Genomic DNA, 16,017 nt, shown 5'->3' on the forward strand with positions numbered 1-16,017 from the left:
AGTTTCCCTGAGCTCACTCTCTGCTCTCCAAAGAACAGATCATCTGGCCCTGGATCCCTTCTTTGAAGACATATTTCATTTAATCTAGCACTGACCATCCTGAGTAACACGTGCTGAGGTGCTTTTACCCTTCCCTGCCCAGGACAATTTATGCCAAGTGGTTCAAACCTCTGGATGGCAGTGACCTTGTCAGCATCATTCCTCAACCATGGCCTTTAAAGTATTTTTCTCCATTTGAGCACCACGAGGATTTCTCATAGCCAATATCCCACAAAACTGTGGGTATTTCCTTGCTCTGGTCTGGGCTGTAACAGCATCATGGATAATTCCCAGAGGAGCATCTTAACAACAGCATAAGAGCTTAAAGTTCATCAACAATTTCGTATACCTGCATTTGAGCAGAGGAGAAGCACCACTTCTTCCTTTAAGGGACTGGCCATTTCTTCCTCTAAGAGCTTCTCAACACCATTTGTCCCCACTCAAGTCAGAGCATTAAATGTGTTGCTGCTTTTTGCTTTTTACAAATGCCTTTATTGAAATGCCCAGATGGAGTTTTGCCAGTATGACTTTGTGTTTTTCATCCAAGTTGAGATTTAGCATCTGTGGATAAAATTTGCCCTGATTTTCATCAGCATCTTGTAAAAACCCATTTGGAAAACCCTTCCTGTTGGCTCACTCATCCTTCACTGTTAACTATCTGTAATGTTTTTGTGGTTAACCATTGCACTCACTTTCCTGCTGGGTTAATTTTACACTGCCATCTCCAGAAAATCATGTTTAAGTAAGTTTTCATCCTCACACTTAGGTAATGAGATGTTCCACATAGATTTCTCCTTTCAATACTCTTCAGGCATGTTTATCTGACTAAATCTGCCACAATCAAGAATATTGTTTTTATTAATATATTTATATTTTTTATTTCAGCTGGGACAGGTGTCTGAGGCTGCCTTGCTGCCTGAAGTAAAACACAAACATCTGTGCTGACCAGATTTACATTTTGATTTGTATTTCTTTTATAAATATATAAAAATTGTCATCTTTGGATCTTGGTTTGCAGTAACTGCAATGCACTCAGAAATGTAAAAATGAAAAATTATAAAATTGAATAAATCTTCTAATTAGGGGGCTGGAGCCCCTCTACCCTGGAGCCAGGCTGGGAGAACTCGGGGGGCTCACCTGGAGAAGGGAAGGCTCCAGGGAGACCTGAGAGACCCTTCCAGTGCCTAAAGGGGCTCCAGGAGAGTTGGAGAGGGACCTGGGACAAGGGATGGAAGGACAGGACAAGGGGAATGGCTTCCCACTGCCAGAGGGCAGGGATAGATGGGATATTGGGAAGAAATTTTTGGCTACAGGGAGTTGAGTCCCTGGCACAGGTTGGGCGGAGAAGCTGCCCCATCCCTGGAAGTGTCCAGGCCAGGTTGGACAGGGCTTGGAGCAACCTGGGCTGGTGGAAGGTGTCCCTGCCCATGGCAGGGGGTGGAATGAGATGAGCTTTAAGGTCCCTTCCAACACAAACCAATTTGTCTTTCTATGGTTCTGTGATTCAAGTTCCTGCAACTATTTCTGCAGCTTCCTGAAAAGCAGGAGCCGATTTATACAGACACATTTCTCAGCTTGGCCCCACGCTGAGAGGACATCCTGTGCTCTGTGTTTGCTAGCACAGAACAGCACTGGCTACAGCAAACAGATTATTGCATATGACAAATAACTGGCCTCAAAGCAAAGACACCAAAGCACAGCATTCACCATAAATTCCTAATTCACCCCAACCTCTGGGTTCAGAAAGAGCCACACACATCATTTCCAGGCAGTGAAAAACAGAGAGTAATGCAAGAATTAACCCCAAAATAATCCAATATATCTCTTCTGATGCACAGCCAGGATTATCTGTATTGCAAAATCGATTTGTCAAAAAGAGGAACCATATGTTTTGGCTGTCAGCAAGCTGTAGGTTTATGTTTATGGTTTGCTGATAAGAAAAAAGAAATGAGAGGGCAGGCCAGGCATGCCTGCCTGGTAAACATTTCCTGTGCTCCTTCCACGTGAAGCACAGGCTGGAAATCAAATGCAATGCACAAGTATCTACCCAAATGATCTAAAGTACAGAAGTAATTAATTACCTGGAGGGACACTAGCGAGGCTGCCACTCACTGTCTGTGCAGAAAGGGAGCAATCCATACCTTTGCCTCGTTATTCCCAAACACACACAGCTCACCCCTTTGCATATCTTATTGTTGGCTATTTAATGTCACTAAAATGTGCTGGACTAACTAGATACCAGACAGAGACATTAGGTTCTATTAGCCCTGCAGAAAATAAACACACCAGTATCAGTTCTGCGAGTCCTTTTTCCCACACCTTGGAAATCAATGTCCCTGAAATCACAGGCAAGATGCTGAGCACCCACAGCAGCCTCACAGAAGAGCTCTGGGAAGAGCTGGCCGTGTCAAAAAGCAGAAGAAAAGCAGCTAGAAGTGAAACATGAAATAAAGCAGATCTTGTGTAGAGTGAAACTGTCTGGCCCTGGCCATGCCTTTGCTTTCTTGCACAGCTGGCCACGAGTCCTGCCAGGGCTGGGCTTTTAAAGCAACAAAAGGCTACCAGGAGCTGATCATCCCACAAGAAAACTCCGATGCTGGCACAGCTTTTTAAGAAATTAGTGTCAAACATGACACCAGATCAGCAATAGAAGAGCAGAGGGAGATCCAGGCTCTTGAAGCTGCAGAGCTTGAACACGGTCCCAGCTGTGCCACAGCCAACAGAAGCTCCTGTGGAGACATTGGAAAGCTCCTGCAGACCTGTCTGCCTTCCAACACACACGTACAGCCCTAGGAAGTTACTCCCCAGAGAAGGTTTTGGAGGTCCAGGAGTGGCACAAAAACACAGCCCTCTGCACACCCATCACTGCAGGGACCAACCTCAGCAGGCAGGGCCAGGCTCAGCCACCACTGCCCTGGCAACTTCACCCCAACTTCCGATGGACCTGCAAGGACTGAACAGCAGCCACAGGGCTGTTCCCCTGGGTCAGTCCCAGAGAGGAACATCTGGACAACTGTAGACAGTGGAACATGCAGGTTCCTAAGGAACATGTCTGTTCACAGCACATTGTCAGACCAAAGAAACCAGCCTGTTCATGACACATGGATCTGGTACCTGCTTGATGTCCGTATTTCCAAATGAACATACTCCCAAATAAACATTCTTGGTTTCGATTGATGAAACTAATTTTTAAATTGTGAAAGAGGGAACACAGTTTCAGATCATTCTTACAGGCCATTTTAAAAATGCTTTTTCAAAAAAGCTTAGTCTCCCATTAATAAGTAATTTCCAGGCAATTAAGAAAGAAGGAGGGAAGGAAAGCAAAAAAGATATTTGAAATGAGTTTCCTTCTGTGTTTACACATCCGTGCTCAAATAAGCTCTCTGTTCACACCTCTGTTATAGCAGACACCTCAGGTTCACTCCTACCCACTGCCCTCATTTTATTCTGGGATCTGTTTTGTAGGTAAAACTCATTTTTCAGCACATGTAACTAATAACATGCAAAGGTTCTGCAGCATGAAGGGAATGGTGAGACTCCCACGTCAGACTGAGTCTCATCTGCCCATTTTGGGCAGCATTGTTTTCATGGATTCACACCATGGTTTGGGTTGGAAAGGATCTTAAAGCCCATCCAGTGCCAACCCTGCCATGGGCAGGGACACCTCCCACCAGCCCAGGTTGCTCCAAACCCTGTCCAACGTGGCCTTGGACACTCCCAGGGATGGGGCAGCCACAGCTTCTCTGGGCACCTGTGCCAGGGCCTGCCCGTACTCTGAGGTCACCAGCAACGTGGCAGTGCCAGGACAAGTGAGCACATATCAGCATCCTGCTGTTCCCACTGGGAGCCCTTCTGCAATTTCAAATCAGCCGTGGCAGTCTGGGAAGCAGCTGCCATGGCACAGAGCAGGAGCCTTCCTGACTTGGAGCAGAGAAGGGTGAACAAGTAAAGAAGAACAGAGAAGCAAATGCATCTAGAGAAAAGAAAGAGCACAGTGCCAAATGCCAAGTAGCTCTGGGACACAAAGGGGGCAGAATCACCCACCACCATGACCTTTTCAGATTAGAGAGCAAAAGGCCAGACCCAATTGCTGCTGGATGCTGGGGATGGTGCAGTGGGAGCCTGATCCTCCTGAGCCTCATTCTCCAGCTGGACAAAGCTGGTGTGAAGCCAGGGAGACGTTCCGAGCATGGCAATCAATCAGCACAGCCAAGGTGGGGCAGCACTGGTGCCCCTGGGCAGTGCTGGATCCTGCACCCACTTCACATGGGCTGCAGTTACTCACATCCCTACTCGTACATCCAGCTGGGGAAACACACAGCAATGTTCTGACCACTGAGCAGCCCCTGCTGGCCCTGGGTGCCTTTGATGGATGAAGGGTGGAGAAACCTCCTCTGAGACCTTTCTGTGCCTGCTAAGGCAGCAACAATTTTATCAGACAGCAGCAAATCCTTGGCTTCCACCTCCCAAAGAAACCCTGATGGAAAATCTTCCATCCACACCTGAAGCAGGCAAATTCAATTTGTCTCCTTTACAATACTGCTGGACCAAGATTTAGGAGCCAGCACTAAACGCTTCCCAACTCTGGAACAGTAGGAGCTGCAAGCAACTTTCATACCTGTAAAATCCAAGCTACCTACGACTTAAGGGCTAGATTAGGTCTTGATGGCAACATGTGCCACCCACTCTGATTTCAAACATAAATAATGGGTAGGATTGGTGTAAAGTGATTCTTATCGATGTGTTTTATGTCCTGTTAGGACAGGATTTGTACCACTGACCATACTACCCTCACCATGATTATTTTGCCAATTTACATCAAAGTCAGGTTATTCTCATCTGTAGATTTTACTTGTGGATGTAGAAATGAGGGAAACACTGACTATTTATCTTCTTGTGGCAACAACTGAATGAAAATAGGAATTGAATGAAAAATGAGGTAATTTATCTATCTATCTATCAATCATATATCTATCTTATATCTATCCATCCATCCATCTATCCATCCATCCATCTATCCATCCATCTACCTACCTACCTATCTCCACTATGGAGCACTCCAGAATGATGATTAATTCAAGCTGTTGCCAATTAAAAGTGGTCCATGGAAGTTGTGCCAACAGTTCTTTTGTGATAGTTTAGTGCACGGAGCTATTGGTGCTGATGGTTTCCCCTCTTTGGCATTCAATACGCACATAATAAATAAATTACGTATTTGCAGAAAGCAGAGTTTGTGGCCTGGTTTCTAAACCAAGACCCTGAAGAGAACACAATTAAGAGGAATAACCTGAAATGAACTTTTCACTTGCACTTCAGCTGAGACGCTGAGTGTATCAAATGTCTCACAGGTGATGTCAGCAGGATGCCACCAAAGTCATGGCTCCTGGAGCAGAGTGCCAGCCCCCATGCCCAGCAGGCAGCCAGGGAATAGCCTCCAGAGCCTGCTGGCACTGCTTCTTGCATAATGAGCACCGGTATTCACAAGAGGAACAGAAGTAACTGGTTACACAATACCACAGTCTCCTACAGATGGTCCTCAGCCTCCCCCATGCATCTCTACACCCGCAACCTCTGAGAGGTTCAATTTCAAAGCAAAATGTGTTACCCCAGGATCTGTCAGCTCATCTTCAGGGAAAGCCAAGCAGAATCAGGGACATGAGAAGCAAAAAGCAAGGCAATGAATCCATCAGCTCAACTCTGAATTTGAAATGTGCAGGTCAGGAATGTTTCTGTGTAATTTTCCTTCTCTCCAGGGAATACCAAAGATTAGGAGCATTGCTGCACCTTCCCTCTGCCACCAGGCCCCTCTGTCCTCAGCCAGGTTTGGAGAGGCACATTGCTGCTGCTGGAAGTGTCCTTCAGTGAGCTGGTGAAGTCTGTAGGTTTATAGTTTCAACTTTCACCATTATTTTTCCCCAGTGCTCATGAATAGGCTCTCATTCCTTAAACCTTGTGCAGCCAACTGTAATGTTTCTGCAGAGGTGAAAAGCGATCCGTGGGCTCCATGAGCCAGGCTCTGGATGTGTCCTAATGGAAACTATGATGAATTTAATATTCCCTTTTCCATAGTCGAGTAAGACATGATCTTGGACCAAAGCTCAATTCATTTTTCATCATCACAGTAACTGCATGAAAACAATCACTGCAAATGTTAATAAAAGTTAAACAAATATGACAAAGAAAGCCAGTGCCTTTGGGAAATACAGATTTTAGCATCCAACTCAATATTGCCCCCCCAGCAATTTACTGTGAGGGTGGGCAGGCCCTGGCACAGGTTGCCCAGAGAAGCTGTGGCTGCCCCATCCCTGGGAGTGTCCAAGGCCAGGCTGGACAGGGCTTGGAGCGACCTGGGCTGGTGGGAGCTGTCCCTGCTCATGGCAGGGGGTGGAATGAGATGGTCTTTGAGGTCTATTCCCACCCAACCCCTCCCGTGAATCCATGATTTAGCACCTTGCTAACATGGATCGGGTACCAAGAGGAAAGTAGAGAAGTTTCACTCAGTCTATCTGGGACAAGCCCTTCCCCACACTCACAACAGGAGCTCAGTGTGAGAGAGAGGGAGCAACTGCTTACAGAAACAAAGGGATTTCAGCACTGTGCCTTTACACCAGTAGATGATGCTGGGCACATGTGGGGGCTGGAAAAGGCTGCAGGTGCTTGCTGGAAGGAGACTGAATTTGAAAACCTCACCCTTCTGTCTGAAAGGGGATGGTCTGATACAATCCACCTTCTTGCTTTTGTTCTCTTTAAAACACAAAACAAAACCTCAAACCAAACTTGTCTGGCCATTTCTAATACAAACACCTCACCAGCACTCAGCTATCAACAGGCTCAGAAAAGACTGTCAAGAAAGCTTCAGCTCTGTGGATTCCGCCTCCTGAATGGTTTGGCACCTCTAAGGATCTCTGCAAAACCCTTCAGCTTTTTCTCTTTATAGCAGACAATCTTCTATAACATCCAAGTGGATCAATTTAAATTTAACCTGAAAGGCTACTTGTAACAAATCCACCATTTTCCAGCTTCACATGATAATTGCTGAAGTTTTGTCACCCAAATGAAACATCTTAATAGATTTCTGATAAACTGAAGAGGATTTTACTGCTTCTTGCAAATGAGGAAACTAAAATAAAAAGAAATCAGCAGCAATGTTGTCCATTAAGCTCTGGATCTTCAGGGTCAATATATAAACCACTGGTGACCCTCAGTGGGCTGCATGGACAAGCAGGAGAGCTCAGTGCTAAGAACCTCAGGAATTCATGGGTAAAGAACAGAAAATTATTATCTGAGCATACCTGAGGGCAACCTGAGCCTGAATATGATGTGCTGGCAACATCGGACATCTCCTGCTTTTAACATAATCTTCAATGTCCCATTTAATTTTCAATAGGTAGGGGTGAAATCCAGCACTCTGTTAGAAAGCCTGGAGGAGTCAAAAGAAACACCCACACCTATTTCCACAGGGAAAGCATATGTCTGTTAGGAGGTATGGACAGAGGAAGGATGAAGGATGCCCCACTAGACAACTGGGCAGGGCTAAGGCTGCTGGTTGTGCCCTGAGCTGCCCCATAGGGAGCCTCCTGCAGCATCCCTGCCCACCCACTGCCCACACCCCAACACGCTCCCACTCTTCCCCACCACCCTGGGCACTGCAGCACATGGAGCTCAGCCTGGCAGCACGTTTGCTCTGCCTGGCCCTGGGTTATCTGCCTGCAGCAACCGTTGGGTCTGTTTTGTGCACGGGGCTGATAAGAGCAGATGTGCCCCGGTGGCCTCTTGCCTCTGTGTGATGTTTGCCACACTGGGCACAACCTCTGGGGATGGCAGAAAGCACTATTGGGTGGGGGAGATTGCACTGACCTACCTTGATCCAAAAATTCCTTAGTGGGAAGGGTCCAGAGTTGGACAAAAAAACACTTCAGGCATTAGAAAAAATCCACCCCCAACATGAAATTTTAGGTGGATCATAACTGCATGTTATTTGACGGTTATACACACATTTTTTGCCAAAAAGGCCCAAAACATAGGAATGGCATTTGCACAGAATATAGAATCATAGAATCGATTGGGCCGAAAAAGCCCTCTGAGATCATCAAGTCCAACCCTTGGTCCAACTCCAGTCCCTTTACCAGATCATGGCACTCAGTGCCATGGCCAATCTCAGCTGAAAAACCTCCAGGGTTGGGGAATCCACCCCCTCTCTGGGCAGCCCATTCCAATGCCTGAGCACTGTCTCTGCAAAGAATTTGTTTCTGCTCTCCCACTTCAATTTCCCCTGGCAGAGCTTGAGCCCGTGCCCCCTTGTCCTATTGCTGAGTGCCTGGGAGAAGAGACCAACCCGCACCTGGCCAGAACTTCCCTTCAGGGAGTTCTAGACAGTGATGATGCATTTGTAAAGAATATAGAAACTCTTCAACGCTTGTCTTTGAAACTTTGCTGGTTTAAAAGGGACTATGAAATACAGATTTGTTAGTTTTCATGGCGAATTTCATACCACCCTGTCAAGCAAAACCACTCTGAATGCTACAGACTTTGCCTGCGTTTGCTCTCCCTGGCTGGCCCACTTTGGCTCCTCCGAGTCCTTCTTCCTTCCCAACAACAACCTCAAGCTGCTCCTGTCCTTGGTTTGCTGTGTTAAGCTGCGAAATGCACACTACAAAGCTGTGACTTGGCATCCACAACTGTCAGCAAGGATTTCTGTGAATAACTGATTCCTTTAGACACCAGTCTGAAACAGTTAACAACACCACACCTTCCTTTATGGTGCCAGAAATCACTGCTAGGCAGAGAAACTAACAGGCAGGTTTAAAACCCTTCTCTGTGGTTTTATCTTTTTTTATTTTTCTTCTCTCCTGGTTGAGTCTTTTCCTGACAGGGTTTGGCTTTCCCATTCCTGGGCTTCACCCAGAGGGGTGTGCAGCCAGGAGTGGGGGCATGGGCACCAAATCCACCTGCAAATGGCACAGTGTGAAAGCCACACAGCATCCAGCAATGATTAAACAGCGTGAGTCAATAAGCACCTCTGCTTTTGGCCTCCCTGGCCACAGGAATTGGGGGAAGATGGCATGAGGATTGACAGGAATGCCAGTACAAGGACAGGGAACCAGTGCATTGTGTTCACTTTTTCCCATTAAAAAAGTCAATGATTGCAGGTGAGTTATCCGCAGAATGGCAAGTATCTCGAGGGAGCAGAGCAGAGGACAGCATGCCCTCCTCTTCCTCTGTACTGTACATGGACGGGAGACTCAGATCTGCACCTGATAATTCAGCTAAACCACTGGACAGGAAACTCAGATGTGCACCTGATAATTCAGCTAAATCACTGGCAGCTTTTGGGCAGTCAGATTAAAATTAATGAAAACCTTAGTCCCAATCTAAATTTCTGCATGTATTAACAACAATGGGCCAAACACCAGAGCTCTCTTGCCCATGCAAAACTGCCCCTGGCTTCATGGGGCACCACTTTTTAGAGCAAAGCAGGATCTGTTTCCAGTCCAGATGCCTCTTTTGACCCAATCAGCTACCAAAGTGGAAATAACTGCAGCTCTGAGCAGAAACCCTCCTGGGTGTAATTCTGCTCTTTTACATGAAGGCACAAATTTCTGCTCTTCTGCACAGGAAAAAAACAAACCCCAAAACTTGCCCTTTGCCCCCCTCTGAGCCACCACAGCCCAAATCACCCTCCCACACACTGTTCCCAGCCCACGCATGCACCCAGGGAATTTTGTACACCATCATTTCCTTTCACCCTACTTGCCTTCTGTCCCCATTTTCACCTCTCCTCAGAACCACTCCACATCAAAGCTCCTCTGCTTAGGAGTCTGGTACACATGAGCACCATTGTATCTGGCTTTATTTCATCCCAGAAATAATAATGGAATCGTCGCTCCCGAGTCTGTTGGAGCAAAGGGAAGTTAACCCATTGCCTTCCCCGGCAATGTTCCCACCACCCTCGGCTGCTCCAGCTGGGGCTGAGGCAGCTGCAAGCAATGCCTCCCTGAGCAGCTACAGACCCCCCAGAGATGCTGCTGAGCTCTGCTCTGCTGGCAAAGGCTCACACATAGCCCAGGCACCAGCTCAACCCCATCCCCGAGACCCTCAGCGGAGACAGGAATTGATTTATTTTGGGGAGCGGTTGCTCATTCTGCAACTTCTGCATTTCTCTCTGTCATCTGACAGCCAAATGAAATGCAAGAGAGGCAGACTGCCATGCAGACTGCAAAATCATCTCCCTGCCAGTCCTGATCCACTGAGCTAGTCAAAACTGTTCCTCAGAATAACACGCTTGCTCATCTGCGGCTGCATCTCAAAGACAGCATGTCAATGAAATGCCTAACTGAAAGCTGGCAATTGTCCTACACATTGGCTTGTCCCCATCAAAATATTGAAGGCAAGACTCCACAGTGCACATAAAAAGTCAGTGGCAATTGTGATTAATAAGCTAAATTGTGCCAATTCCAGCAGTTACACATCTCTTTGCTGTACAGTTGGAGAGGTGCACGGAGAGGCTCCACCATGGGAAAGGTCCAAGGATCTGCCATGGTGGGAATACCAAAACTGGCCCTTTAGAGGATGGACCATGTCTCTGGTCACAGCTAACCTAGAAAGTCCTGGGTTAGCCACTGCCATTCAGGGTGCTTCTGTTGCTGTGCTTTAAGACTGACTTAAGATTGTTTTAAATATCAATGTTTTGGGTCTAAAGCATTCAGCTCACCTCATTCCCTAGCTGAAATTCATAAGTCTAATCATAATCTGTCTCTCTAACCCAGGTAATTTCAGAGTAGCTATGATGAAGCATTGGAGAATACCATAGAGAATAATCGTGAACTGTGGAAGACTCAGAAAACACAGTAACTTTTTTCCTTCTCTGTTTTGTACTGTTCTGGAGTTTTAATGACGAGCACAGAAATCCTTCCCTCAAAGCAGTATCAATGCCTGGTGCAAATGCCTGACCACCCAGATCAACATCTCGCATGTACAGGAGATAAAACCAATTAGCTGACATTGTGCAACTGTCACTTCTTTTACTGTACTTAATACAAGGTTGATCTTATGGGAGAACACGAAAAGAGAAATAACCCTGAAGAAATCACAAGTACATATATTCCAAGTTGTGTCACGCTCTGTCCTGTGGAAATGGAAATTCAGGATAAATGTTTTCTTCCACAGCCTGAAAACTGAGTGGCACCTCAGGATGGCAGGGACAAGGTGAGAAACCTCTGTGCAGCCTTTCCACAGCACAGCAGTGCTCCTGGCTTTGAAGAACAAGTTGGCTTTTGCCTTTCTGGAAGAGAAACTCTAAGTTCTTAGTGACACAATTTCGGTTTCCACATCAGCAAGGAAACTCACTTCAGAAAAATGAAGTTGACATAAAAAACCCCCCAGACAGCTCAAGTCACATCAAAGATATATCAGTCCTGGTACCTGCATCCCACCATGGCCACGAACAGCCATGCAGGGTACAGTCAAGCCAACACGTAAGATCCCTCTTCCATCCGCCAGCAAACTGCAGCTTGTGTCTGTCCTAAGCCAGAGACCTGCCTTCCCTTCAGTGATGTCTGCTAGATAATTCCTTCCACAACTTGGTCTGGAGGGAGCATTCACAGCATCCTGCAGCATGTCCTACCTTGTGAAACCTCTCCCCTTTGCTGGTTTGGGAAGAGATGAGAAAGGAGAGAACCACAGTTATAGACAAGAGCCCAGCCATTTATAGCCTATCATAACCAGTGTTTCTGCTGTGTCCTGCATTTCTTTTCTCATTGTCTGTGGCTGCACTAATGTGTTTGTAGATGCATCTCTGTGTTTACAGAAGTAGGTGCTGCCTGGTCTGAAAGAGCTACAGGATGGTATTAAGGAATGAGGGAGGAGTCACAGCAAAAACAAGGTACCACCCTGGAAAACCAGAGGGCCAGAGCCTCCAGCTTCAGCAACACAGAGACTAAAAATAATGATACACTTTTTTCCTATTTCACCCCATAAGCTCCCAGTATAACCTGAGCAGCTTCAGAGGCACCAGCACCTCAGTGGAAGGGAAGTGGCTGTGCTGACAGTCCCCTGCCTCATGGCCATTCCTGCAGGGCAAGAGAGTGCTCAGGTCACCACTGACACAAGCACTTCAGAATCTCAGAGGCTTTTCCAGGGAATTTAACGAGCCTGGAAAGCTCTATCAATGAGTGTCCACAGTACACAACTGCAGCGAGGCAATAAGGCTGGAACGCTGCTGAGACAGCAAACCAACCACAGGACGGTACAGAACACAGAACAGCATCTGTGCTGCTTCAAAATGTAACAGGCTGAAGTGCAGCACGCTCCTTCTCATCTTCCAGACATTTGCTGTGCTCTTCACCTGCCCCACTGCGCCCACCCAGCACATTGGCTGACCTTCCCTGGGGTCCCACAGCTCCTCTGGGAGCGCCTCGCTCACCCTCCCCGAAGGGTGGGATCCTTCTCCCTGTGCTGTCGGAGGGAGACACCAGTTCTTCAAAAGAAGGCAAGACCAGGAAAAGCAGAGGGTGTTTGAATCTCACAGCTGTTCCTCAGGAAGCTGAAAGACCCTCTAAATGCTTCAAGGCATCAAGGGTGTGCCAAGGAACTTCCTTTAATTTCTGTCTCATTCACACGTTAATTCAAATGGAAATTTTGTGTATTTTTTTTCATCCTCTCAAAAGGAACATGGGAAGGAGTTTATCCGTGCAAATCTTTATTATCACCCTACTGCTCACGGCCTGACATAGTGGAAGGGTGCACCCAGCATGAAAAAGGATCAACAATAATGACACAATGCAATGAAAGATACTGTATAAATATTGTACAACAGTTGGCAGCAACCACTGCTGCATAAATAACACGGTTGCATTTAAATGAAACATCTTGAACACGAGTTTCATTTAGAATTACACAAGTAGCCACCACAGTAGCTGCCTAAGCCACTCAGAGCTACCAGCAGCTCATCCACCCGACTCCATACATTGAGTTACAAATGGGTGTTCACAAAGGTGGAATCTGCACCATGGATAACCTCCGTAAAGAGAGGGGTTGAGAGACCACGACACCCAGCAAAGGTCTGGCAGAGCTGCAAGCATCATGCTGGTCCTAAAGCTGATGCAGCAGCTCCATGAGCACAACCATGGCCTGACCCAGCGTAGTTCAGTTTAGAATCTTACCAAGAACTCCCGCTCATGATTTTGGTGTGGTTGGTTTGGAAAAAATGGTGTTTGTTGTTCTGGCTGAGAGGAGTCACGTCAATAGATATCTGAGGGATTAACTGAGGGTGGATTTCTAGTCTAAATGCCAGATATTTTTTGGTGGATCCCACATTTCTGGCAGTTTTGGCACAGATCTACATAGGGTAAGATTAACTTATATAGAATCAGAAAGGACAAGTGTAACACAGAGCATGCTGCTTCCAAAACTCATCCTAAATGTGGGCAAACCCAGCCCCACAAGACTTTGACACCACAAATAAAGGCAGTCAAATATACAAGCTTTTAAAATGGAAAAAAGTCAATAATTAGCAACATTATCAAACTAGAGCAACAGGGTCTACACTGGGGTTTCAGTTCATTCTCTAAATAGGTTTCCCAGAACTTGTTTTGCATTTTCAGATGAACTGCTCTATTAAATTCAAATTAAATGCACAGTTAAGCATATTCAGAGGATGCGATTTAAAGCATTGCTGCACTGGTAGGCCAAGTACATTTGCTCACTTCTATGGGCACAACAAAATAAGGTATTGATGAAGTCTGTTAGAACCTCCTGAGCAGATTAGATCACAGGGATATGAGGAGACAGGCTGCAGAGAGGAGCAACCTGGACTGCAGGAGCACACAGCTCTGCTTGCACTGAAGCCAGGGAGAAGCCTGGCTGCCCTGTGATCTGCAGTGTGGAGGAAGGCACCCCAGCAAGGAGGAGCTCAGCACAGCTGCCCCAAGCTCCCGCACCCCTCCATCCCACCCTGCCCCCGGGCTGCGGAGCTGGCTGTGACCAGGACCAAGCAGCTCGCACTGCCCGGGCCAGCAGGTGCAGGTCATGGCTCTGACCCCTCCGGGTCCAGACACCGGCCAAGGCTGCAGCCCCATGCAGTGGGCATGTCCCACCAGTTTAGGGCCAGACCCTCTGACACCTCCCATTATCTCCAAATTATTGGAAGCACCTGAGTCAAAGAGGTTTCGAAATGTTGTTACAGTCTGTGCAATCGAATTCAGTACCAAAATTCAAGGGAAGAGAATGAAACGAAAGCAAACCGCTTTGATCGGTTTCTCATTCCGCTCCTCAGTGTATTATCGTATTCCATTAAAACACTGATATCTTCATTTCCTACCCAGCCAGGTGACATGTGCCCAGGGACAATGTCCCTGAGGACCACCAGCTTCCATCCCTTAAGACTTCCCTTGGCCCGAGTGCCCGCGGGCAGCTCAGCGAGCGAACCCCAAACTCGCAGCAGTGAAAGTGCAGCGCTCCCTGCGCGAGGGCAATCCCCGCCCCGGGGCTCCGGCTGCCGTGCAGCGCTGCCTCACCCCCCTCTCGGCGTGCCCGAGCCCCGAGTGTAGCCCCGGCAGACTCGCCCCAAGGTCGCCGGAACCCGCTGGGACCCCCCGGGACCCCCCGCGCCCGGGGCGGCTCTGGGACCCCCGCCCGAGCCGCTGGATGCCCGAACCCCGGCCCTCCGCGGCTGCAGGGACCGGCCCGAAGAGGGGTCCGGAGCTGAACGGGGGTACCGCAGCCCCTTCCGTGCGACACACACCTCTGTCCGGGGCACCGCATCCTGCCCCGGGCACCGCGCATCCCTCCGCCGGGGGCATCCCGCACCCTGCCCCGCTGGCATCCCCCTTCCCTGCGATGCGGCGCCGGAGGGAACTTGGTGAGAGGGGCGATGCGGGGCTCCGCTCGTACCTGCGTATCCGCGGGGGCCGCCGCTGTCCCGCCCCAGCGCGGGGGTGTGCGGTGTGTCCAGCCCGGGCGCCGTGGCTGCCGGCATGGCCCGCCCGGCAGGTGCACCCGCACCGCCTCCGCCGGGGCCGGGCCGGGGCAGCGCGGGATACCCGTCCCGCGGGAGCCGCCACGGCCCCGACAGCCCCCGCCGGGCGCCGGCGGGGCGGGGCGGAGGGGCCGGGCCGGGGGCGGAGGGGCCGGGCCGGGGGCGGGGCCGGGGAGCGGCTGTGCCGGGACAGACCGGGTTCGGCCCGGCGGGGATGCGATATCGTCTGCGGCACCGGGCAGGGGCTGCTGCTGCCTGCCCTGCTTGGCCCTTGCTGCCTGACTGCCTCCCATGCCCGCCCTCCCTGCTGCCTGCCCTCCCTGCTGCCGTCCCTGCCGTCCTCCCTGCCTGCCCTCCCTGCTGCCCTCCCTCTCTCGTGCCCTCCCTGCCTGCCTGCCTGCTGCCCGTCCTCCCTGCTGCCCTCCCTGCCTGCCCTGCTTGCTGCCCGCCCTCCCTGCTGCCCTCCCTGCCTGCCCTGCCTGCTGCCCTCTCTGCCCGCCCTCCCTGCTGTCCGCCGTGCCTACCCCTTGCTGCCTGCCCAGCCTGCTGCCTGCCCTGCCTGCCCTACCTGCTGCCTGCTCTCCTTGCTGCCTGCCCTGCCTGCTGCCTGTCCCCTCCCCTGCCTGCCCTCAGTCCCCAGTGCTGCCAGGCTGTTGCTCGCAGCCTGCAGAGCCTCAAGCAGCCCGGTCTGTCCCATGGACTTGGTCCTCTCACAAATAGGCTGTCCCCTATTCTTGGTGCTGCTTCATTCCAGGAGCTGGATCTCTCGCATACATCCAGTTTACGATCTGCAAAGCTGTGTTTTCACTGGGATCTGCAGCAAACCCGCCAGGGCAGTTCCCAGATCCATCATCTTCCCACCCAGCACACGCCAACGAGCTCCTCAGCGAAACCCAAGCGCTTCTCACGCACTGTGTGTGTCATTCTGTGCTTGTCACATCCTGGCCATGTCACTCACTGCCCTGGCAGCATCACTGCAATGAGTCTGGGTCTCAGTTCAGTGG

The 16,017-nt window shown here is 49.4% G+C and overlaps 1 protein-coding gene across 2 annotated transcripts in view; it reads right to left on the reverse strand.

Moving 5' to 3' along the window:
- The window catches only part of SUSD3 (sushi domain containing 3), a 33,340-nt gene extending 18,196 nt beyond the window's left edge, over positions 1–15,144 (reverse strand). The window contains exon 1 of one of the 2 annotated variants that reach the window (XM_071549743.1): positions 14,929–15,144. In XM_071549743.1, the coding sequence (XP_071405844.1) occupies positions 14,929–15,013 (85 nt within the window). In that variant the 5' untranslated portion in view covers positions 15,014–15,144. Of the gene's footprint in view, positions 1–14,779; positions 14,859–14,928 lie in introns of those variants that run through there. The other variant, XM_071549744.1, reaches the window with a different exon arrangement.
- Positions 15,145–16,017: the final 873 nt, after the last annotated feature.

This window comes from Pithys albifrons, chromosome 3 (assembly GCF_047495875.1).
Source record: "Pithys albifrons albifrons isolate INPA30051 chromosome 3, PitAlb_v1, whole genome shotgun sequence".
Classification (NCBI taxonomy): domain Eukaryota; kingdom Metazoa; phylum Chordata; class Aves; order Passeriformes; family Thamnophilidae; genus Pithys; species Pithys albifrons.